Raw genomic sequence first — 23944 nt, 5'->3', positions numbered from 1 at the left:
GTAACCTAAACACCTCACCCCCTATATATCACCCCCAGACCCTCCTCATGCCCCCCAACATCCCCAGCTGCCACCTGTTCTCTTTTAGACCCCTTAGGGTGCTGTTCCAGACACATGGCCCAGTCTGATGATAACTGCCCCGTGCAGCAGGAGTCGAACACGGTTCTTCGGACCCGCTGAATCCACTGGGCCATGCTGCTCACCTAAACACTGGCCTGTTGTCCCTACTAGCCCAATGGGCTGCTCCCCTGTGTTGATGTGAGACGGGCTGGCTTAGCCAAACTCCCACCGGCTGGTGGCCCCTCCTTACCTTTTGGTTGTGACGCGTTTGCCATTGACGAACTTGGTCGAGGTAGAGAAGAAGTGGAAGCCCTTTCCTGCGTTGATGTTGGAATTGAAGGGTCCAGAGGTTCCTGAAAAACAAGGTGGTGAACACATTGCCAGGTGCTTTCAGCCAGCCCCAGGCCCCAGATGGCTTAGCGGGGATCCCTTAGCCTAGAGTATGGGTGTGTGGTGGGGGACCATGGGGAATGAAATCTATGGGAGGTGTGAAATGTAAAGGGAAAATGTTCTTCCGGGATCCTGAGAGAGAATGTCCCTGTGAGTTAGAAGAGCTGGGGAGGGGGCAGGCGGGAGATGAAAACAGTAAAGAACAAGGAGCAAGGCCAACTCCCAGGGGGTCTGCAGAGAATGGCAGAAAGCCCATGAACAGGATTGGGGTGTGATTCTTCCTCCCCATCTCCGCTCCTTGGCTAATGTGGGAGGATCCCGTTGCTGATAGGCCGAGATATGGTTGTGGGCCTGTCTGGGGCATTGTGAGTGTTCGTCTCCCATGACAATGAATTGTGGAGACTCCACGCCCAGGCAGGACAGCCCCTCTGCTAGGCAGCCAGGGCTCCGGATGTTCTATAAAGTAGCTTTGCCCTGGATTCAGAGAAGATGCAGGGGTCGTCCTGCACATCTGTACTGACATGTGCGCCTCCCCTAACAGACCCTCGGACCGTGGGAACTGTTCAGGGGCTGAGCACGTGGAGACCCCATTGGGGTTCTGGAGAAAGCCCTGACATTCACCACTGGGAGAGTTCAGGAGAATTCCTCTTTCATTTCTCCCTTCAGCTCTCTAGCCAAGTACCCAGGCCATGCTCTGTCCCAACTATAAGGACCTAAGCACCTGCTCGATCACACCGAAACCTCCCTTCTGCTCCCTCAGGCCCCAGGTTCATTACTGGGCCTGCTGGTCCCACAGGGGCTGAGGCTTCCACTCACCATAGAAAGGCTCTTGTCCCCCAAAGAACTCTCTGAAGATGTCATGGGGGCTGCGAAAGTGGAACATAAATCCAGGGGCTCCATCTTCAGCCCTCGGTCCCCTGGACCCTGCTGGGGAAAGGCAGAGACAGGAAATGGCAAACGCGGTGCCGAGGCCCTGGAGCCGGCCCTCGCAAGGGTCCTCGAAAGGAACGAGAACAGGAAGCAAACAGGACAGCCTGCTTGGGGCTGCCAAGGCTGGGATCCCGTCTCTCCCCACTGCAGAGCTCTGGGGCCGGGAGAAAAGGCCCCTGAGTGCGATGCTGATCTGGAACGTGGCTGTGGAAATGTGGCCCCTCCTCCCTCGGCCGATGGGCTCCCTGTGGATATTCACAGGTGGACAGAAGCAAACCTTCTGTGCCTTGGGCTCCTGCTAGCCCTGCGGAGCCAGCCCAGCCCGGGGCGAATGAGCCGGGGTCGATTCTGGTTTGTGCATCACCAGCAGAATTGGGAGCAAAGTTCCAACTGCAGGGACAAATTCTGGCCTCAGTGAAGCCAGAGCATTGGGCAGATGCATCTGAGGGCAGGGTGGGTCACTCACCGGCCCCCGTGAGTCCATCCTTGCCGTAGCGGTCGTAGAGGTCGCGCTTGCTCTCTGGAAGGGAGAAAGAGCGAGAGGTCACCCAGCCCATCTTCAGCCAAGTCCGGACACAGTGGCCCTTTCACCAGGCTGACCCCCACCTCAGTACGGAGCCAGAGGGAGCCTCACCATAGAGAAAGAACCTAGGAGGAACAGACATGACCTGCCACAGGCTCCCAGCCCAGCTATGGGAGACGCTTGGATACCGTGGCACTAGACGCCATAGAGATACCTAACATAGACTGACACTGGGTGAATGGTGCCAGGGCAACTCCACATCAGAGGGTGCAGGTGCACCATGCTGCAGGATTCCAGTATGAAACGGGGCTCTGGCTTCTGCCCCGGGGCAACGGCCTCTGTCTAGGGTACCCCACACCTAACGACAGGCAGGGATTGGGCCTGGCAGAAGGATGCCCCGTGGCTCAGCTGCAGTGTACCGTTCATCCCTGGGGCCTGCGCTGGAGGGGAAGGGAGAGCCTGGAATGATGGGGCCAGAGAGGGTGGCACCCCACCCGCTCCAGGAGGTGTCCCCAGGGAGCTGTGCAAAGCTGGTGCCCCAGGACAAACACACAGACACCAAGCGTGTGCGTCAGAAGCTGCTGCCCAGGCAGCCACAAGGAGCGTAACACAAGTGCAGCGAGGAGCATCGACCCACAGGGCACTAAGCGAGGGCGGATGGCTAGGTTGGGGAGATGCTGGCCCCTTACTGTCCGACAGCACTTCATAGGCCTCCGCGATCTCTTTGAACTTCCGCTCGGCGTGTTCCTTGTTCTCCGGGTTCTTATCCGGGTGCCATTTCAGTGCTGCCTTCCTGTACCTGCACAGGCCCAGAGACAGTCAGTGACACCTGCCCATGCCGGCTCCAACAGGGACCCTACGCTACCCTTTACTCTCAGCTGCAGGTGCCAGCCACTGTGCCCGGTGATCAGAGGAGCAGAGGGATCTCAACCCAGGACCACCACTTCTGTCTCTGTTAGGAGGGGCCCTGGGTCTGGGAGAGTGCTGGCAGTCACCGACAGAGGCAGGAGGAACCGTGCCCTCGGGATGTTTGGGGAAGGGGATGCTCCAAGGAAGGACTTACGCCTTTTTGATGTCCTCGTCAGAGGCGTCACAGGGAATGCACAGCACTTCATAGTACTCCCTCATGGTGGCCATCAGTCCTGGGCAGAGGCCAGCCGGGTAGCGGGGCAGCAGAACCAGCGGCTCTGGAGATGCAGCACGAGGCGGAGACGGTAGGGCTTGAGCTGTGGTCCGTGGAGCTCATGGCCTTTCGTCTAGCTGGGCATCCAAAGTAGAGAGGCAGCAGGTGCGTCCTGTGAAGAGCTGGCCCTGTGGAGCGCAGAACAGAACAATCCGCCTGGAAGTCCCAAGGAGGGGGCATTTCACCTCCCGCAGTCAGAAATTCGGAGGGGCGGGGCTGCCCGCTCCCGTGGGGCAGTGTGTCTGGCTCTGCGCAGTCAGGGGACAAGGAGCAGGGAGACTTAGATAGGGGGTGGGGTCCTGGGGGGCAGTTAGGGGCAGGGGTCCCAGGAGGGGGTAGTCAGGGGACAAGGAGCGGGGGGGGGTTGGAGGTTCTGAGGGGGGCAGTCGGGGGGTGGGAAGTAGGAGGAAGTGGATGGGGGTGGGGCTCCCTGGGTGGGAATCCCCACATTCACCCTAATGAAATGTGCTGCGCACGCCTATGGCTGGGGGCCAGGAGCTGAAGAAGTCTCACTCTAGCTCCGGAGCGGGAAGGGCCTGACTGCCTGGGAGCTCAGGGGACCAGGCCTAGAGCAGGGCTGGGGAAGGACCAGAGGAGCTGGGGCGCTCCAGCCTGGTAAGCCCCCAGGCTGCAGGCCTTGGTGAAGGCCTAGGAAGGTTCTGGGGCTGCAGAGGGGCAGCCTGGGGTTAGGCAGAGGCAGCTGATCCAACCTCCTGGCCGATGAGGAGTGGCCGTGACCGACGGCAGTTTGCCCAGGGAGCAGGGGCTAGATGACGACTGCAATAGTCACTGAGGCAGGGTGGGGATTGGGGGTTGGGGGTTCCGCTGGGAGGGGAGACCCAGAGCGTGGGGCCTGCCGGGGGGGGGCAGAACCCCAGGGTAAGGGGCACCGGGGTCTGGAAGGGACATGGGGGCCTGGAAGGTGCGACACCGGCCACCAGGAGGCGTTCCGAGTGCTGGACAAGCTAATTCCCAGGATGACCAGCAGGAGGCGCTGCACCAGTGAGTCTCGCTCTGTTACAGGGTAGATGATAAGATAGAAAATGTCATATTGCCTCTATATAAATCCATGGTACGTCCACACCTTGAATGCTGCGTGCAGATGTGGTCGCCCCATCTCAAAAAAGATATATTGGACTTGGAAAAGATTCAGAAAAGGGCAACAAAATGATTAGGAGTATGGAACAGCTGCCGTATGAGGAATGATTAATAAGACTGGGACTGTTCAGCTTGGAAAAGAGATGACTAACGCGGGATATGATAGAGGTCTATAAAATCATGACTGGTGCGGAGAAAGTAAATAAGGAAGTGTTATTTGTGCCTTCTCATAACACACACACTAGGGGTCACCAAATGAAATTAATAGCAGCTTTAAAACAAACAAAAGGAAGTATTTCTTCCCACAACGCATAGTCAACCTGTGGAACTCCTTGCCAGAGGATGCCAAGACTATAATAGGGCTCAAAAAAGAACTAGATAAGTTCCTGGAGGATAGGTCCATTAATGGCGATTAGCCAGGATGGGCAGGGATGGTGTCCCTAGCCTCTGTTTGCCAGAAGCTTGGAATGAGCGACAGGGGATGGATCACTTGATGATTCTCTGTTCTGTTCATTCCCTCTGGGGCACCTGGCATTGGCCACTGTTGGAAGATAGGATACAGGACTAGATGGATCTTTGGTCTGACCCAGTATAGCCGTTGTTATGTCCTTATGTTCTTATGATTTGTCAAGAACAAATCATGTCAAACCAACCTAATATCTTCCTTTGACAGGGTAACAAGCCTTGTGGATGGGGGCGGGGGAGCGGTAGATGTGGTATTCCTTGACTTCAGTAAGGCTTTTGATACTGTCTCGCATGACCTTCTCATAAACAAACTAGGGAAATACAACCTAGATGGAGCTACTATAAGGTGTGTGCATAACTGGTTTGAAAACCATTCCCAGAGAGTAGTTATCAGTGGTTCACAGTCAGGCTGGAAGATCATATCAAGTGGGGTCCAGCGGGGATCAGTCCTGGGTCTGGTTCTGTTCCTTATCTTCATCCATGATTTAGATAATGGCATAGAGAGTACACTTATAAAGTTTGCATCCGAGACCAAGCTGGGAGGGGTTGCAAGTGCTTTGGAGGATAGGATTAAAATTTAAAATGATCTGGACAAACTGGAGAAATGGTCTGAAGTAAATAGGATGAAATTCAATAAGGGCAAATGCAAAGTCCTCCACTTAGGAAGGAACAATTATATGCACACATACAAAATGGGCAATGACTGCCTAGGAAGGAGTACTGCGGAAAGGGATCTGGGGGTCATACTGGATCACAAGCTAAATCTGAGTCAATAGTGTAACGCTGTTGCAAAAAAAAGCGAACATCATTCTGGGATGTAATAGCAGGAGTATTGTAAGCAAGACATAAGAAGTAATTCTTTCGCTCTGCTCCACGCTGATTAGGCCTCAACTGGAGTACTGTGTCCAGTTCTGGGCACCACATTTCAGGAAAGATGTGGACAAATTGGAGAAAGTCCAGAGAAGATCAACACAAATGATGAAAGGTCTAGGAAACATGACCTATGAGGGAAGATTGAAAAAACTGGGTGTGTTTAGTCTGGAGAAGAGAAGACTGAGCGGGGACATGATAACAGTTTTCAAGTACATAAAAGATTGTTACAAGGAGGAGGGAGAAAAATTGTTCTTCTTAACCTCTGAGGACAGGACAAGAAACAATGGGCTTAAATTGCAGCAAAGGAGGTTTAGGTTGGACTTTAGGAAAAACTTCCTAACTGTCAGGGTGGTGAAGCACTGGAATAAATTGCTGAGGGAGGTTGTGGAATCTCCATCCTTGGAGGTTTTTAAGAGCAGGTTGGACAAACACCTGTCAGGGATAGTCTAGATAATACTTAGTCTTGCCATGAGTGCAGAGGACTGGACTAGATGACCTCTCGATGTCCCTTCCAGTCCTAGGATTCTCTAATAAGTAGGGGAGGGCCTGGCCATGAAGGTCACTGAAAGTGAAGACGGGTCGGTTATGTTTCATGCAGTAGAGAAGGGGGAGCCAGGGAATGGAGGCAAAGAGGGGGTGACATGGTCAAACCATGGGCTAGGAGAATGATCTTTATTAGGTTATTAGGCCCAGGCTCAGTAGACACTCTTGCCGACACACTTGCTTCTTCCTTCACCCTTTTTTTTCTGTCTTCTGCTCTGGTCCAGTTGCATCACGGGCTCTCCAGTCGCCACCTCTCCTCCATCACCATCCCCTCTTCTCTTTGCTTCCCCATCCTTGGCACCTCTGCCCACCTCTCCCCACTGCCCAGAGCCTCTCTCCTGCTCAGCAGCTCCCCTGGGGCTCTACCGCTTGAACACAGCTCAGCCCATACCTTACTGCTGCAGGAGAGACGATCCCAGCTGCATCCTGGTCTCCAAAATCCTGCCCCTCTGATTTCACTGCACACCTGCGGCTGCTCTGGGGAGGAGTGGCGGGGCAGGAGCTCACTAGCAGCCCCTCATATTCCTCCAACTGCTGCAGCCAATGGAAAGCTCGGTCTGATTGTGATGTCAGAGCTTTGCACTTTCATTCAGGAGGTTACAATAATCAGCCACAGGCAACAAGTGGGCAAGATGCTTTAACGGTTTAACCCTTTGTTTGACAGTCCTTCCTGTCACCTGCAGTGCACCCCCCACTATTAACTCTTTCACTGTTGACATGTATTAGCATTTTGATGAGTCAGACCTTGCTGCGGAGCAGGCTACACTCTTCTCTGTCCCCCTTTGGGTGATACGGGATCCCCAGGACTGAGTCACCTCGTTCTGTGGCCTGATAGGTACAGACCATCCTCTACAGCTCTGTCAACGTTCGCCCCACCCACACCCAGGGTGTTCTGCCTGTGTGTGCCTGCCGCTGGAGATCACTGCCTTGAGCACATATTCCCTCCCACCTCAGGTGTTTCCCAGGCCCTGGCTGCGTTGGGTCCCAAGCTATGTATCCCAGCTGGCTGTCGCGCTGCTGGAGTCCGAGCTGAGCACGGCCGGACCCCCGCACACATGGCACTGATCGGGCTTTGGGAGGTAGAAGTTCCTCCTTTGTGGCTGCTAAAACAGGGCAGGCTAGTTTATGTAACCTCTCCGTGGGTTTTCTGAAAAGCTGCTTGGATTCCAGCCGCCGTTCCTCCCAAGATCGTGGTGGTTTGGAGCCAGGGCCCGTTTTGGGACAGTCTCCCTTTGAGTCAGTCCCACTGTCTGAGTGACACAGAGTGAGTCAGACAGGGAGCAATGGAAGAGATGGGATGGAGGGAGAGCAGCGAGCAGATGATCCAGCAGGTGTGTTGTGGGTGGGTGGCTGCAGGAGGGGGGTGTAGAAAAGAACGTGGGGGAAATGAGGGAGGAAGAGGTTAGAGGGAGGAGGAGACAGTGGTCTGGAGTGAAACCGATGCTGAAAAAGAGAGGTGGGGGTGGGGGAAGCAACCAGGATTTCAGAACAGGGAAGAAAGGAGCAGAATGTGTGTGTATGAGAGAGAAAGAGGTACCAACGACTTTGGGAGACGGAGGTGTCAGAGCAGAGATGCTGAAGCAAACTGATCATTTACAATGTAATTAGTCATGAGGCCATCCGGTCCAGCCAAGAATTCTGAAGGAGCTTAACTACGAAGTGGCTGGGCTCCTAGCAAAAATATGCCAACTCTCCTTCTATTCTGTTACTGTTCTAGAGGGTAGCAAATACTGTACCGATATTTAACAAACTCTGTAAGGGTGATCTGGAGAATTATAGACCAGTAAGACTTGGATCTGTTCCTGGCACAGTTTCTGGAAAGGAAAGTCATGTCTCACTAGTCCCTTAGAATTCTTTAAACATACCAATGAAGTAACAGCTAAAGGCGACCAGTTGACATCAATTTATTTGTATTTCAAAAGGCCTTTGAAAAGGCCCCACACAAGAGGCTACTAAAAATCGAAGTTGTCATGGGGTGAGAGGCAAAGTACAGTCATGGCTCAAAAACTGGCGAGGAGACCGAAAGAGTAGAGTAGGATTCGATGGCCAGTTTTCATCATGGCCAAAGGCTAACAGCAGGGCCATACAGCTCTGTACTAGGTCCCATGTTGTTTAATAGATTTATTAATAGATGTATTAATGACCTGCAAAGTGGGAGAGTAGTGAGGTAGAAAAATGCGCAGTTGACACAAAATTGTTTAGGTTCTTCGGGACCACGGAGAACTGTGGGGAATTTGAGAGAGATCCGAACAGGTTGGGTGAACGGGAGAGATGACTGCAGATGAAATTCAATGTTTATAAATGCAAAGTAATCCACATTATGGGGGGAAGTGTAAATGGCTCACCCCCCTTACAGGGGTCTGAATTAACTGTACCAACCCAAGAAAAGACATTGCAGAAGCTCAATGTCAACCTCTGCTTAACGTGCAGCTGTGGTCAAAAAAGCAAACGGGATGTTAGAGTGCCTAAGGGATGGGGTTCGTAGAGTCCAAGGCCTAAAGGGGCCACTGTGCTCATCTCCTCTGACCCGTTGTAGAATACAGGCCCCACCATCAGTCCTGGAGCAGCGCTTTTAGAAAACCACCCAATCTTGATTTAAAACTTGTCTGTGATGGAGAATCCAGCTCAACCCTTGGTAAGTACACAACAAAACCTCAACTAAGTTCTAAGCCTAAACAAGGAAAGTGTGTTTTCCGTCGACCTCAAATCGAGTTTTTGGGACAGACAATAAACAAAGAGGGACTCGGTCCTAGTACAAAGAGCACAAACACGTCAGCCTGAGCCACAGAAAACGCTTCATCTCCTTGGTCATTTCGGGCTTCAGTTCTTGCCCTCCTTGGATTTCAAAGCCAGTCTGGGCATGAGGAGGAGAGGAGAAACCCCCGGCCCTCCCACCCTGTCCAGCGCTCTCCGATCCAATGGTGTCCTGCAGAGTATCCCAGAGACTGTCACCAGACAGATGCTCACACAACCCAACTTGGCATTCAGGTCATAGCTGCCTTCGGCATGAGGTATGTGCCCTCTCTTCTCTCCACCCCTCCCTCAGCCCAGCCAGGCCAAATTTCCCTCTCTCCTTCCCCCACTGCATTGTACATGAGCCCCCCCTTTCCGTGGGCATCTCGATGCCCTGGGCACACCCTCCAAGAGAGACAAACCAGAGCCCCGAGCCACAGCAGTCAGGGGGCTGCAACCTCCTGATCACACCGGGGGGAGCCGGGGCTCTCTGGGGGCCCCCGTCACCTTCGTGTGTGAGCAACGAGCAGGACTCGATGAAACCGCAGCAGTGTTGAGCCCCCAGCTCCCTGCGGCCCCGATACCATTGGCTGTAAGGCCCTGGGCCCTCAGACAGTGCTCCCATCCCTGTCTAAGTGGGTCCTGTCTAGCTGGCTTCTCAGTGAAGAATAAAGAGACTGATGCTGAGAGGTCTGGTCCCAGTCTTTACTGAACAGCCCCTTGCTTGCTCTGCCAGCGGCCTCTGGAAACCTCCCTCCCAGTGGATCCCGGGGTTCACAGCATTCTCCCCAGCCTGGTGATAAAGGGGTTATGGAAACAGCTGGAATCAGAGGGCTGGACACCAAGGTGGCTTCTGACTGGGAACCTGCTCGTTCTGCCTAGGAGATGACTGGTTATGTCTGGGAGCCGACTTACTCCCCCCTGGGGCTGACTGATTCCGTTTGGGCACCGACTTGTTCCATGTAGCAGGCTGCTTCTTGCACTCAGAAGCGGATTGGCTGTATCTGTGAGCGGCTGTATCTGTATCATTTCATCCTGCAGTCGACCGGTGACATCTGGGAGCTGACTGGTTGCATGCAATACCTGACTTGTTCTGCCTTGTAACTGATTCATTTCAGCCTGCGGCCAGCGGGTTATTTCCGGGAGCAGCCGACTGGCTCCTTCAGAGAACAGCTGTGATTCTCCTGGTGGGACAGGACTTGTTCCTCCTTGGAGCTCGCTCCGTCTACACAAGAGCTTCTTGGTTCCGTCCAGGAGCTTCTTCATTCCATCCAGGAGCTTGTCCATTCCATCTGACTGCCTCGTCTTTGATTTACCCAGGAGCAGCCCCCTTCCACCTGGGAGCACCCTCGTTTCAGCTGGGGGTCGACTCTTCCCATCCGCAATTGGCTTGTTCCACCCACCAGTCATCTCACTGCCCCTGTCAGCCACCTTGGTGCGGCTGGCTGCTGCCCTGTTCCACTCGTAAGGTGACATGTATCTGGGAGCTGGGGCATAGCCTGCAGCCGACTCGTGCCACCCAGCGGCTGCTTCGTTGCATCCAGCATGCGGCTCGTATACAGGAGCAGAGTCAGGTCTGTCTTGTGCCCCGCTCCATTCATCATACAGCGCACACTCCTCATGTGACCTGTATCCAGGAGCTGCCTCGGGTCTGTCTTGTTCCCTGCTCCATCCAGCATGCGGCTTATCTGCACCAGCTAACTTGTCTCTGTCTTGTGGCCTGCTCCCTCCACCGTACGACGCGTACGCCTCGTGCATCTCGTATCCAGGTGTCGTCTCCTGTCTGTCTGCTGTATCGTTCCATCCATCGTATGACGCGTACGCCTCGTGCATCTCGTATCCAGGTGTCGTCTCCTGTCTGTCTGGTGTATCGTTCCATCCATCATATGACGCGTACGCCTCGTGCATCTCGTATCCAGGTGTCGTCTCCTGTCTGTCTGGTGTGTCGTTCCATCCACCGTACGACGCGTACGCCTCGTGCATCTCGTATCCAGGTGTCGTCTCCTGTCTGTCTGGTGTGTCGTTCCATCCACCGTACGATGCATACGCCTCGTGCATCTCGTATCCAGGTGTTGTTTCCTGTCTGCCTGGTGTGTTATTCCACCCATCATACAACACATACTCCTCATGCAACTTGCATCCAGGAGCAGACTCAAACTCATAATGTGACTCATTCCATGCGCCATGCGGCTCATATCCCTCATGCTTGTTCCACCCATCATAAAACTCATATCCCCCATGCAAGTCATTGCATGCTTCATGCGACTCGTATCCAGGGTGTGATTCGTTCCTTGCTGCTTCCGTGTTGCTCCTCTCAGCACCAGTCGCACCTGCAAGAAATCAGACTTGTTACGCCCAGAATGCACCTCGCTAGGCCCAGCCTGAGAGTCGTTCCCTGGTGCTGCTCCGCTGCTTGTCTCCTCAACCGCCAAGAATTGACCCTCGTCAGCGTTTGTGGAGCCTCCAGCGATAGCGCAGCAGCCATGAGCCTGGGCTCAGCCCCCCCCCAGAGCCCCCCGAGAAGAGTCCTTGGGCCAGGAACTGGAGGCCCAGCTTTAAACCCCCATCCCCCACTGGGACATCCCCTAGGACGGTAACCGAGGCCCAGGCTCCCCCGGCAGCTGGGCCTTCACTCAGCACTAAGGACCTTGGTTGATCTTAAGGCCCTTACTCCACTGGCGGGCGAGCTGTAGAGGATGGTCCAAGGGGTGTTGGTGAAGAGCAGACCTCGGGGGAAGAGGCAAAGTGGGGGCAGGGCCTCAGGGGGGGAGGCATGGTCCAGATGCCCGTGGCCCCCTCCACACTTCTAGAGAGCTTCCAGCACTGGTGTGTAAGCCTCCCCTAATAGAAGACTCATGCACTGCCTATGGATTCAGGCCCTTCTTCCCCTGAGGCCCCACGCTCGCTCAGCCCCTTCCCACCCCCACTCCACCTCCTCTCCTAAGCCTCCCCCCGTCCATCTCCTCTCCCAAACCCCCCTACCTGCCGCTCGCTCCTCTCCGCCTCTTCCCCTGAGGCTCCCCCATTCACCAGCTCCTCGCTCCTCTCCGCCTCTTTCCCTGAGACCCACCCGGCCACCCACTCACCAGCTCCTCGCTCCTCTCTGACTCTTCCCCTTAGACCCACCCGGCCACCCACTCACCAGCTCCTCTCTGCCTCTTCCCCTGAGACCCACCCGGCCACCCACTCACCAGCTCCTCTCTGCCTCTCCCCCTGAGACCCACCCGGCCACCCACTCACCGGCTCCTCACTCCTCTCTGCCTCTTCCCCTGAGGCTCCCCCATTCACCAGCTCCTCGCTCCTCTCCGCCTCTTTCCCTGAGACCCACCCCGCCACCCACTCACCAGCTCCTCGCTCCTCTCTGACTCTTCCCCTTAGACCCACCCGGCCACCCACTCACCAGCTCCTCGCTCCTCTCTGACTCTTCCCCTGAGACCCACCCGGCCACCCACTCACCAGCTCCTCGCTCCTCTCTGACTCTTCCCCTGAGGCCCACCCGGCCACCCACTCACCAGCTCCTCGCTCCTCTCTGCCTCTTCCCCTGAGACCCACCCGGCCACCCACTCACCAGCTCCTCGCTCCTCTCCACCTCCTCCCCTGAGATTCACCCGGCCACCCACTCACTGGCTCCTCTCTGCCTCTTCCCCTGAGACCCACCCGGCCACCCACTCACCAGCTCCTCTCCGCCTCTTCCCCTGAGACCCACCCGGCCACCCACTCACCGGCTCCTCGCTCCTCTCTGCCTCTTCCCCTGAGACCCACCCGGCCACCCACTCACCAGCTCCTCTCCGCCTCTTCCCCTGAGACCCACCCGGCCACCCACTCACCGGCTCCTCTCTCCTCTCTGACTCTTCCCCTTAGACCCACCCGGCCACCCACTCACCAGCTCCTCTCCGCCAATTCCCCTGAGACCCACCCGGCCACCCACTCACCAGCTCCTCGCTCCTCTCCACCTCCTCCCCTGAGGCCCATCCGGCCACTACTTGTTCCTCTCCGCGCCGGGCGGGTGGTGCCTGGGGGGAGAGGCGGAGCAATGACAGGGCCTCAGCATGGTGAGCAGGTGGTGCACGGTCTGGGTGCTGGTTCCACCCCCACCCCAGTTCTATTCCAAAGGCGGCAGGCCAGCGGGCCTCCAGAGGGAGGTGACCCACGCTGCATCCATGGCATTTGCCCTCCTGCATGACCAGCCTTTTGGGAGGTGACTTAACTCCCCCCCAGCCTCTTACATGCGCCGCCCATGCGTTCACTGAATACAATAGAATAGCTTGTTATTCCAGAAGCTGGTCCAGGGGTCTGGGCCCTGACCTGAGGCTGGAGAGGCCTGGTTCCAGTCTCTGCCCTACCTCAGACTCCCTGCGCAAGGCGGATAACAGCGGTGCTGCTGCACAGGGGTTGTGAGGATAAATCCAGGGAAGAGTGGGAGGTGCTCCGGGACTGCAGTGACAGGGCCGGGTAACAACGATCCCAATCTTTGTACTTTTAGTTCCCCGACCGAGCAAAGCATCAGGATTTTAACAGGCGAATCAGCCGAGATCAAAGCAAAGTAAAGCCACTGTCCAGCGCAGCCGGGTATAGAATAGTTCAGGGGAAGGGTAGTGTCAGCATCCCTGCTGCTGCACTGGTGAGGACACTGCAGCATAGAGGCCCAGGTCACCGAGGCAGGTGCTTTGTTTGGCACAGAGAAGGGTAAGAGGTGGTTTGATCCCAGTCTGTAAGAGTCTCGCTGCGGAGGAGATTTCTGACACCAGCTGGCTCTTTAGGGTGGCAGGAAAAGCCATAAGGAGATCCAGGGACTGGAACCTGAAGCACTGCAAATTCAGACTAGAAACGAGGCACATTTTGACAGGGAGGGGAATTAACCATTTGCAGAACTTGCCTGGGGCTGGGGTGGATTTTCCATCACTTGCCATTTTTGTCATAACTGGCTATTTTGTAAATGAGATGCTGTGGCTCAAGCAGGAGCTATGGGCTTGATAGAGAAAGTGCTGGGTGAGATTTTCTGCATGTGCTATGCAGGAGGTCAGACTAGACCGTCATAATGGTCCCTTCTGGCCTGAAACTCTATAGGGGGTGAAGTTTTTGGTTTCTTTAGAAAATGTCATGATTTTTTTTTAATATTAATTTTTTGTCATCCCCTTCTTCCTCCCCCTCGGTCTTCCCCATGTTACCTTTTTGCCACCAGATCACTAAAATGAATCCAGTTTTGTCTTTTGTTTTCTTTTCCTTTTACCTCTCTGTAACTTTTCAAAACTTTTCCAACGTTGGAAGTGTCACTGCGGCAGACTTCCAGCACCTCATTCTTTTACCACTTTGTCACTTTTTAAAACTTTCTCAACTTTCAAAAAGAAAAAAGTGGGAAAAAACCTTCATCATCATTCCTTCCCTTTCATTCAGTGCGGAACAGGAAAGAAACAAAACCCAGAAATTTAAACATATTTTGGTTTATGTGAAACAAAGCAAAGGAAAAATTTCAATTCCAAACAAAATGGAATGAAAATATTTATTTCATCTTGAAATTTTCCCTTGAATAATTTAATAGAAATTTCATTTTTGACAAAATCTCATTTTTTGTCAGGAAAACTTTTCCATCCAAAAATTGCCATCAGCTCTACCCGAGAGACTTGAGTGGGGTTAAAACTCACCATAGAAAGGATCTCGTCCCCCAAAGAACTCTCTGAGGATGTCACGGATGACGGCAAAGTTGAAAGTAAATCCAGGGGCTCCATCTTCAGCCCTCGGTCCCCTGGACCCTGCTGGGGAAAGGCAGAGACAGGAAATGGCAAACGCGGCGCCCAGGCCCTGGAGCCGGCCCTCGCAAGGGTCCTCGAAAGGAACGAGAACAGGAAGCAAACAGGACAGCCTGCTTGGGGCTGCCAAGGCTGGGATCCCGTCTCTCCCCACTGCAGAGCTCTGGGGCCGGGAGAAAAGGCCCCTGAGTGCGATGCTGATCTGGAACGTGGCTGTGGAAACGTGGCCCCTCCTCCCTCGGCCGATGGGCTCCCTGTGGATATTCGCAGGTGGACAGAAGCAAACCTTCTGTGCCTTGGGCTCCTGCTAGCCCTGCGGAGCCAGCCCAGCCCGGGGAGAATGAGCCGGGGTCGATTCTGGTTTGTGCGTCACCAGCAGAATTGGGAGCAAAGTTCCAACCGCAGGGACAAATTCTGGCCTCAGTGAAGCCAGAGCGTTGGGCAGATGCATCTGAGGGCAGGGTGGGTCACTCACCGGCCCCCGTGAGCCCGTCCTTGCCGTAGCGGTCGTAGAGGTCGCGCTTGCTCTCTGGAAGGGAGAAGGAGCGAGAGGTCACCCAGCCCATTTTCAGCCGAGTCCAGACACAGCGGCCCTTTCACCAGGCTGACCCCCCGTCCCAGTACTGAGCCAGAGGGGGCCTGCATGCAAATGGGGAAGCAGCTGGAGGGACAGACCTGGGACTGCCACAGGCTGGCCTGGGCCAGCGCCTACGCCGATGCTCCCTGCCCACCTCTGGGAGGCACTTTGTTACCGCTGCGTTAGCCTCCATGGAAATACCTCACGGAAACGGACACTGGTGAATTGTGCCAGGGCTGCGTCGTGTGCAGAGGTGCTACCGGACAGGATTCCAGCATGAGACGGGGCTCTGGGTTCTGTGCCTGAGGCCTACAGCATTGGACCTGAGTGCCCCGCACCTAACCACAGGCAAGGATTGGGCCTGGCAGAAGGATGCCCCGTGGCACAGCTGCAGGGTAACGTTCATCTCTGGGGCCTGCGCTGGAGGGGAAGGGAGAGCCTGGAATGATGGGGCCAGAGAGGTTAGCACCCCACCCACTCCAAGAGGTGTCCCCAGGGAGCACTGGGGTGCCCCAGAGGAGGCAGAGAGACAAGGTGGGTGAGATAATATCTTATTGGGCCAACTTCTGTCGGTGAAGGAGACAGGGACCGGAGGAGAGCTCTGTGGAGCTCGAAAGCTTCTCTCTCCCCGACAGAAGTTGGTCCAGTAACAGATATCACCTCCCCCACCTTGTCTCTCTAATACCCTGGGACCAGCATGGCTACGGCAACGCTGCACCCAGAGGAGGGAGACAGACACCGAGCATGTGCGGCAGAAGCCGCTGCCCCAGCAGCCGCAAGGAGGGCAACACAAGTGCAGCGAGGAGCGTGGGAACATCACGGACCCTCAATGAGCCAAGCGAGGGTGGATGGCTGGAGAAGGGGACGGGTGGGCAGGCCCCTTACTGTCTGACAGCACTTCGTATGCCTCTGTTATTTCTTTGAACTTCCGCTCGGCGTATTGCTCGGTCTCTGGGTTTTTATCCGGGTGCCATCTCATTGCTGCTTTCCTGTACCTGCACAGAGCCCAGAGACAGGCAGTCACGCCTGGCCATGCCATTTGTTGGGTGCTGTCAGCCCCTCAGAGCCCCGCCATAGGTACCGACTCCTGCTGTGGGAAGCCCAGCAAGTAGAAGAATTCCCTTTAGCTGCCCTTGTCTCCCAGGAACTATGGGATTCTTACCGCTTCCTCCCCTGGATTTTGCAAGGCCAGCTCGGGCACCCCAGCTGACCCCTGCCCTTCTCCACCCCAGTGACTCACACCCATCTCAGTAAGGAATGCTCGCCTTTCAGAGCAAGCTCCTTTGAACACGTCTCAATGCCCCTGTCCCAGTGATGTTCAAATGGTCACTAGCTGGAGTCACACCCCACTTACCAGTGGAGCTGTCCTACCCCAGGAACCCCTCTCCTGTCTCTGACACAGCTGTGAGGTGCTCTCAGAGCAGACAGACCTCCAGTTCCCCGGCCGGGCGGAGAACACTGGCAAGCGCAGAGACTGGCAGCAGGAACCATGCCAGCGGGGTGCGTGGGGAAAGGGAAGCTCCAAGGAAGGGGGACTTACGCCTTTTTGATGTCCTCGTTAGAGGCGTCCTGGGGAAGTTCCAGCAGTTTGTAGTACTCCCCCATGGTGACCGTCTGTCCTGTGCAGCTGGGGAGGAGAAGCAGCCAGGAATTGGGGCGTGTCTCTGGAGATGCAGCCAAAGTCTGCAGGCCTGTGGTTAGTAGTGGTCACGGCCATTCCTGGGGCTGGCCAGCTCCGTGCAGAATGGCAGCAGGTGCATGCTGTCGAGACCTGGCCCTAAGGAGCACGGGACAGAACAGTTAAGGAGACGGATCAGCCAGCCTGCAAGCCCCAGAGAGAACAGACTCCGGTAGCCTAGATCCTCTCCAGCGGTAAGCTGTCGTACCCCCCTTGAGTTCAGCAGGGCTCTGCTGATTTACTCACGCCATCGTTAGCCCTTCTGTAGCACAGAGCCCTTAGCCCGATCTCCCTTCCTCTCCCTGCATCCCGAGAGCGCTGTTACAATCTGTCTGTCTTGAATCCCTGTCTGTCCAACTCACACACACACTTATTGTTCCACGGAATGGTTCAGAAATCCCTATTTTGTTCTGTTTCATACTCAGTCCAGCCAGCAGTGTCTGTGTCACACCCCGATACACAGGCCCGCCCCCCTAGCCATCTGTCTTGATGCCCCAGCATCAGGCATCTCCCTTCATGCATGTTTTCTTTTCTTGACCTGCTGCTCACAAACAGGGAAGAACTAGTAGGGGAAGCAAAAGTGGATGGGAACCTGGGAGGCAGTGACCATGAGATGGTCGAGTTCAGGATCCTGACACAAGGAAGAAAGGAGAGCAGCAGAATACGGACCCTGGACTTCAGAAAAGCAGACTTTGACTCCCTCAGGGAACAGATGGGCAGGATCCCCTGGGAGAATAACATGAAGGGCAAAGGGGTCCAGGAGAGCTGGCTGTATTTTAAAGAATCCTTATTGAGGTTGCAGGAACAAACCATCCCGATGTGTAGAAAGAATAGTAAATATGGCAGGCGACCAGCTTGGCTAAACAGTGTAATCCTTGCTGATCTTAAACGCAAAAAAGAGGCTTATAAGGAGTGGAAGATTGGACAAATGACCAGGGAGGAGTATAAAAATATTGCTCAGGCGTGCAGGAGTGAAATCAGGAAGGCCAAATCACTCTTGGAGTTGCAGTTAGCAAGAGATGTTAAGAGTAACAAGAAGGGTTTCTTCAGGTATGTTAGCAACAAGAAGAAAATCAAGGAAAGTGTGGGCCCCTTACTGAATGAGGGAGGCAACCTAGTGACCGAGGATGTGGAAAAAGCTAATGTACTCAATGATTTTTTTGCCTCTGTCTTCACGCACAAGGTCAGCTCCCAGATTGCTGCACTGGGCAGTACAGCATGGGGAGAAGGTGGCCAACCCTCTGTGGAGAAAGAAGTGGTTCGGGACTATTTAGAAAAACTGGACGTGCACAAGTCCATGGGGCCGGATGCGCTGCATCCGAGGGTGCTAAAGGAGTTGGCGGGTGAGATTGCAGAGCCATTAGCCATTATTTTTGAAAACTCATGGCGATCGGGGGAGGTCCCAGATGACTGGAAAAAGGCTAATGTAGTGCCCATCTTTAAAAAAGGGAAGAAGGAGGATCCGGGGAACTACAGGCCAGTCAGCCTCACCTCAGTCCCTGGAAAAATCATGGAGCAGGTCCTCAAGGAATCAATTATGAAACATTTAGAGGAGAGGAAAGTGATCAGGAACAGTCAGCATGGATTCACGAAGGGGAAGTCGTGCCTGACTAACCTAATTGCCTTCTATGATGAGATAACTGGCTCTGTGGATGAGGGGAAAGCAGTGGATGTGTTATTTCTTGACTTTAGCAAAGCTTTTGATACTGTCTCCCACAGTATTCTTGCCACCAAGTTAAAGAAGTATAGGCTGGATGAATGGACTGTAAGGTGGATAGAAAGCTGGCTAGATCGTCGGGCTCAACGGGTAGTGATCAATGGCTCCATGTCTAGTTGGCAGCCGGTTTCAAGTGGAGTGCCCCAAGGGTCGGTCCTGGGGCCGGTTTTGTTTAATATCTTTATTAATGATCTGGAGGATGGTGTGGACTGCACTCTCAGCAAGTTTGCAGATGACACTAAACTAGGAGGCGTGGTAGATACACTAGAGGGTAGGGATCGGATACAGAGGGACCTAGACAAATTAGAGGATTGGGCAGAAAAAAACCTGATGAGGTTCAACAAGGACAAGTGCAGAGTCCTGCACTTAGGACGGAAGAATCCCATGCACTGCTACAGACTAGGGACCGAATGGCTAGGTAGCAGTTCTGCTGAAAAGGACCTAGGGGTCACAGTGGACGAGAAGCTGGATATGAGTCAACAGTGTGCTCTTGTTGCCAAGAAGGCTAACGGCATTTTGGGCTGTATAAGTAGGGGCATTGCCAGCAGATCGAGGAACGTGATCGTTCCCCTTTATTCGACATTGGTGAGGCCTCATCTGGAATACTGTGTCCAGTTTTGGTCCCCACACTACAAGAAGGATGTGGAAAAATTGGAAAGAGTCCAGCGGAGGGCAACAAAAATGATTAGGGGTCTGGAGCACATGACTTATGAGGAGAGGCTGAGAGAACTGGGATTGTTTAGTCTCCAGAAGAGAAGAATGAGGGGGGATTTGATAGCAGCCTTCAACTACCTGAAAGGGGGTTCCAAAGAGGATGGAGCTCGGCTGTTCTCAGTGGTGGCAGATGACAGAACAAGGAGCAATGGTCTCAAGCTGCAATGGGGGAGGTCCAGGTTGGATATCAGGAAAAACTATTTCACTAGGAGGGTGGTGAAACACTGGAATGCGTTACCTAGGGAGGTGGTGGAGTCTCCTTCCTTGGAGGTTTTTAAGGCCCGGCTTGACAAAGCCCTGGCTGGGATGATTTAGCTGGGAATTGGTCCTGCTTTGAGCAGGGGGTTGGACTAGATGACCTCTTGAGGTCCCTTCCAACTCTGATATTCTATGATTCTATGATTCTATGATTCTAAGGACAGGCTGATCTCCAAGATGATCCAGGACAAAGAATTTCACAGCCCAGTACTTTGTGGTGGAGCTAGAACGTTTGCTGTTAGAAAACAGCGTCTTGATTTCAAGGCTCCACATGATGGAGCATTCATAGAATCATAGAATCTCAGCGTTGGAAGGCACCTCAGGAGGTATCTAGTCCAACCCCCTGCTCAAAGCAGGACCAACCCCAACTAAATCATCCCAGCCAGGGCTTTGTCAAGCCGGACCTTAAAAACCTCTAGGGAAGGAGATTTCACCACCTCCCTAGGTAACCCATTCCAGTGCTTCACCACCCTCCTAGTGAAATAGTTTTTCCTAATATCCAAACTAAACCTCCCCCACTGCAACATGAGACCATTGCTCCTTGTTCTGTCATCTGCCACCACTGAGAACAGCCGAGCTCCATCCTCTTTGGAACCCCCTTTCAGGTAGTTGAAAGCAGCTATCAAATCCCCCCTCACTCTTCTCTTCTGCAGACTAAACAATCCCAGTTCCCTCAGCCTCTCCTCATAAGTCATGTGCTCCAGACCCCTAATCATTTTTGTTGCCCTCCGCTGGAGTCTTTTCAATTTTTCCACATCCTTCTTGTAGTGTGGGCCCAAAACTGGACACAGTACTCCAGATGAGGCCTCCCAATGTCGAATAGAGGGGAATGATCACGTCCCTCGATCTGCTGGCAATGCCCCTACTTATACTGCCCAAAATGCCATTAGCCTTCTTGGCAACAAGGACACACTGTTGACTCGTATCCAGCTTCTCCTCCACTGTAACCCCCAGGTCCTTTTCTGCAGAACTGCTGCCTAGCCATTCGGTCCCTAGTCTGTAACAGTGAATGGGATTCTTCCGCCCTAAGTGCAGGACTCTGCACTTGTCCTTGTTGAACCTCATCAGATTTCTTTTGGCCCAATCCTCTAATTTGTCTAGGTCCCTCTGTATCCTGTCCCTACCCTCCAGCATATCTACCACTCCTCCCAGTTTAGTGTCATCTGCAAACTTACTGAGGGTGCAATCCATCCCTTCATCCAGATCATTAATAAAGATTTGAACAAAACCGGCCCCAGGACCGATCCCGGGGCACTCCGCTTGATACCGGCTGCCAACTAGACATGGAGCCGTTGATCACTACCCACCCCCCGGCCCCCTCGGTGACCTGCTCCACAGATAATTCCTCGGGCTGCTGGAGACTTGGGGTCACATCAAGCGCTCGGTTTGGATAAAATTGAAACGTTTGCCTCCAGTTTTTTAACTTTTTTTAATTAAATAAATTTTGGGATTAAAAGTCACTTTGAAACAGAAAAACCAGAACGTGCTGTTCTTATCAGATCACTTTTTTTCAATATTTGTCTAAACAAAATTTTGTGACAATCCCCCTGTTCCTGTGAAAATTTGGGAGTTTGATGAAAAGTTGAGAGTTCAGCCAGCTCCATTAATCCCCCTCACCGGTGCAAATTTTTGTCTTACTTCATATCTGAACTTTCCTGACTTCAACTTGTAGCCAGTGGATTTTGTTCTGCCTTTGTCTGGTAGATTCAAGAGCCTTCTGACGCAAGAAATCCCTCGTGTAGGTACTTACAGGGCACGATCAAGTCACCGTGTGACCGTCTCTGATAAACCACAAAGACTGAGCAACCTCAGTGTCAGGTTTCCCAGACCTCAGATTCGTTCGTGTAGATCTGGTCTGAAATGCGTCCAGTTCTCAACACCAGAACGGTATGCAGCACGTCAGAGTGGTCGCGCCAGTGGAGGGTGCTGCTGAAAGGGGCTATTGGCTGCCAGCACAGAGCTCTTGGAGCCAGAGAGCCTCACAGGTCTCGTTCTAACCAGTGGCTGTGCCATGCACCCTCTTACAGGCTCAGCAGAAGGTTCAACGGAGCCCCTTGATTTAGAAAAAACAGTCCGGGTCTGTGAGGCTCCCATTGCTAGGCTGGGGGCTTGGCAGGTCAGAGCTAACCCTCGTGCGCTGAGGGCTTTCCCGGGTGGCAGACGCGGGGCCTGGGGTGTTGGTGCAGGCTGGGGGTGTTGGAGGCAGAAAGGCAGGAGAAGGAGCGGTGAGTGTGACCCTCAGGGGGACAGGGCTTCTTTGGCAGTGTTCCCTGAGTGGCGCCTGGGGGTTCTGGGCTCTTGGGTTCTGCTGGGTTCCAGAGGGAGAGGACTTTGTGGGTATTCTCTGTGACTGAACAAGATCACGCCAAGAATAGGCCTCACTCGGTTCACTGATTGCCCCTCCTAACAGACCCAAGCCTGCTGGGCCCCAGAGTTTGGCTAAGTGCTTGAGCCAAAGGGGCAACGGTCCTCTCGGGAGGAGGTATTATAACAGCTGCCTTCTGCACCGTGCTCACCCAGTTTATACATCCCAGGATAGCATGAGCCTTTTTTGCCAGCGTGTCGCACTCGGAGCTCAGAGAATCGTAGAAATGTAGGCCTGGAAGGGTCTTTGAGCGGTGATCTAAGTCCAGCGCCCGGTCATCTAGTCCAGCCCCCTAGACCAGCCCTGACAGGGTTTGTCCAACCTGTTCTTAAATGCCTCCACTGATGGTGGAACACGCTGCTGCGGCTACCCCGAGCTGTGATCCCCTGCGTTACCGCTCTGCCTCAGTCAGCGTGAGCTTTGCTGGTGATTAGACAGCGTCAGCTCCCTGCCACGCCAGCCTGTCGTCCTCCCCAGCAAACTCCTGCAGCCTCTCCCGCCCCAGACCTTGCCAGGCCGGTAACAAGCACGGGGCAGTCGCAGAAGATATGAAGTTCACTAAGGAGTCAGCACGTCCCAGTTGATTACTTTAACTGGGGTGGATGCACCTGCCCCTTCAGCCCCAGCCCTGAACTGGATTCTAGTGAAAGTAAAACGAGTTAATTCACAAACTAGCCTGGATTAAGGCTCTGTCTACACTTCGGATGCTATCGCTGGAGCTGCACTACTCTAGCGCCTCAGTGTGGACACAAAGAGCAGGAGTCCTTGGGGCACCTTAGAGACTAACACATGTATTGGAGCATAAGCTTTCGTGGGCTACAGCCCACTTCATCTGATGCATGTAGTGGAAAATACAGAAGGAAGATATATATATACACAGGAAACATGAAACAATGGGTGTTACCATACACATTATAAGGAGAGTGATCAGTTAAGGTGAGCTGTTGTCAACAGGAGAGAAAAATAACTGTTAGTTATGCTACAATACATTTGTTAGTCTCTAAGGTGCCCCAAGGACTCCTGTTCTTTTTGCGGATACAGACTAACATGGCTGCTCCTCTGAAATCAGTGTGGACACGTACCACAGTGGTGGGAGGGGTTCTTCCATCACTGTGGTAAATCCACCTCCCCGAGAGCTGGTAGCTGGGTTGATGGAAGAATTCACAGAAACTTGATGAGATAAATCTCATGACTGAAATGTTGGTATCGGAGTATAGCTTGTCAGGGAGGACAGGCAGAAAAAAAGGGAGGAGGGGTTGCATTATACATCAAGAATATAAGCACTTGTTCTGAGAGCCAGACGGCGGTGGGAGGCAGAGCAGTTTAAAGTCTCTGGGTAAAGATAAAAGGGGGGGAAATAGGGGTGACATCATGGTAAGAGTCTACTATAGCCCAGCAAATCAGGAAGAAGAGGTGGATGAGGCATTTCTAGAACAAATAACAGAAATATCCAAAACACAAGACCTGGTAGTAATGAGGGATTTGAACTATACAGACATCTGTTGCAAAAGTAATAAAGCAAAACACAAAATGTCCAGTCAATATTTGGCATGTGTTGAAGACAACATTTTGTTTTAGAAAGTGGAGGAGGTAACCGGGGGAACAGCATTTTTCACTTGATTCTTTCCAACAGGGAGGAGTTGGCAGCGAATCTGAAGGTGGAGGCAGTTTGGGTGACGGTGACAGAAGTGACAGATTTCATGAGTCTCAGGAAAGAAGGAGCGAGAGAAGGACAATGGACTTTAACAAACTCAGAGAACTGGGAGGTGAGGTCCCATGGGAAGAAAATCTAAGGGAAAAAGGAGTTCAGGAGACCTGGCAGTTTCAGGAGACAGTACTAAAGGCACAACGGCAAACTACCCCGAAACAAAACAAAGATAGGAAGAAGAATAAGAGAGCACTGTGGCTCCATCAGGAGCTCTTTAATGACCTGAAAATCAAAAAGGAATCCTACACAGTGGAAAGATGCCAAATTGCTAAGGAGGAGTACAAAGGAATGGTACAAGCTGGTAGGGACAAAATCAGAAAGGCCAAGGCACAACATGAGTTACACCCAGCAAGAGACATAAAAGGCAGGAAGAAGAGGTTCT

The 23944-nt window shown here is 53.5% G+C and overlaps 3 protein-coding genes across 3 annotated transcripts in view; all 3 read right to left on the bottom strand.

The window, feature by feature from the left end:
* LOC128845481 (dnaJ homolog subfamily B member 6-like) overlaps window positions 1-3031 on the bottom strand; it is a 34141-nt gene extending 31110 nt beyond the window's left edge. Inside the window, exons 1-6 of the mRNA XM_054044233.1 lie at window positions 2967-3031; window positions 2593-2702; window positions 1843-1900; window positions 1227-1367; window positions 671-681; window positions 311-413 (exon numbers count right to left, since the gene is read on the bottom strand). Coding sequence (XP_053900208.1) covers window positions 311-413; window positions 671-681; window positions 1227-1367; window positions 1843-1900; window positions 2593-2702; window positions 2967-3031 — 488 coding nt within the window. The remainder of the gene's footprint in view (window positions 1-310; window positions 414-670; window positions 682-1226; window positions 1368-1842; window positions 1901-2592; window positions 2703-2966) is intronic.
* Window positions 3032-10110: 7079 nt separating this feature from the next.
* On the bottom strand, window positions 10111-14572 carry LOC128845480 (uncharacterized). The gene is made up of 3 exons (XM_054044232.1): window positions 14441-14572; window positions 10182-11128; window positions 10111-10128 (listed from the first exon to the last, which is right to left on the bottom strand). Exons 2-3 carry the CDS (start codon window positions 10854-10856, stop codon window positions 10111-10113), a joined length of 693 nt encoding a protein of 230 aa, XP_053900207.1. The 5' UTR covers window positions 10857-11128; window positions 14441-14572.
* Window positions 14573-15012: 440 nt separating this feature from the next.
* On the bottom strand, window positions 15013-16818 carry LOC128845479 (dnaJ homolog subfamily B member 2-like). Its single transcript, XM_054044231.1, has 3 exons — window positions 16663-16818; window positions 16008-16117; window positions 15013-15074 (listed from the first exon to the last, which is right to left on the bottom strand). Exons 1-3 carry the CDS (start codon window positions 16725-16727, stop codon window positions 15013-15015), a joined length of 237 nt encoding a protein of 78 aa, XP_053900206.1. The 5' UTR covers window positions 16728-16818.
* Between the last annotated feature and the right edge of the window lie 7126 nt (window positions 16819-23944).

The sequence above is a fragment of the Malaclemys terrapin genome, chromosome 11 (assembly GCF_027887155.1).
Source record: "Malaclemys terrapin pileata isolate rMalTer1 chromosome 11, rMalTer1.hap1, whole genome shotgun sequence".
NCBI classification, from domain to species: domain Eukaryota; kingdom Metazoa; phylum Chordata; order Testudines; family Emydidae; genus Malaclemys; species Malaclemys terrapin.
This window is presented reverse-complemented; position numbering and strand designations above follow the sequence as displayed.

Excerpts from the sequence above, each read along its gene's own strand:
- LOC128845480 (XM_054044232.1), bottom strand. The coding sequence starts at position 10,856 with ATGCACGAGGCGTATGCATCGTACGGTGGATGGAACGACACACCAGAC.
- LOC128845479 (XM_054044231.1), bottom strand. The coding sequence starts at position 16,727 with ATGGGGGAGTACTACAAACTGCTGGAACTTCCCCAGGACGCCTCTAAC. Across the intron at positions 16,118-16,662 it reads AACGAGGACATCAAAAAGGC|GTACAGGAAAGCAGCAATGA; the intron begins GTAAGTCCCCCT and ends GGCTCTGTGCAG. Across the intron at positions 15,075-16,007 it reads ATACGAAGTGCTGTCAGACA|AGAGCAAGCGCGACCTCTAC; the intron begins GTAAGGGGCCTG and ends TCTCCCTTCCAG.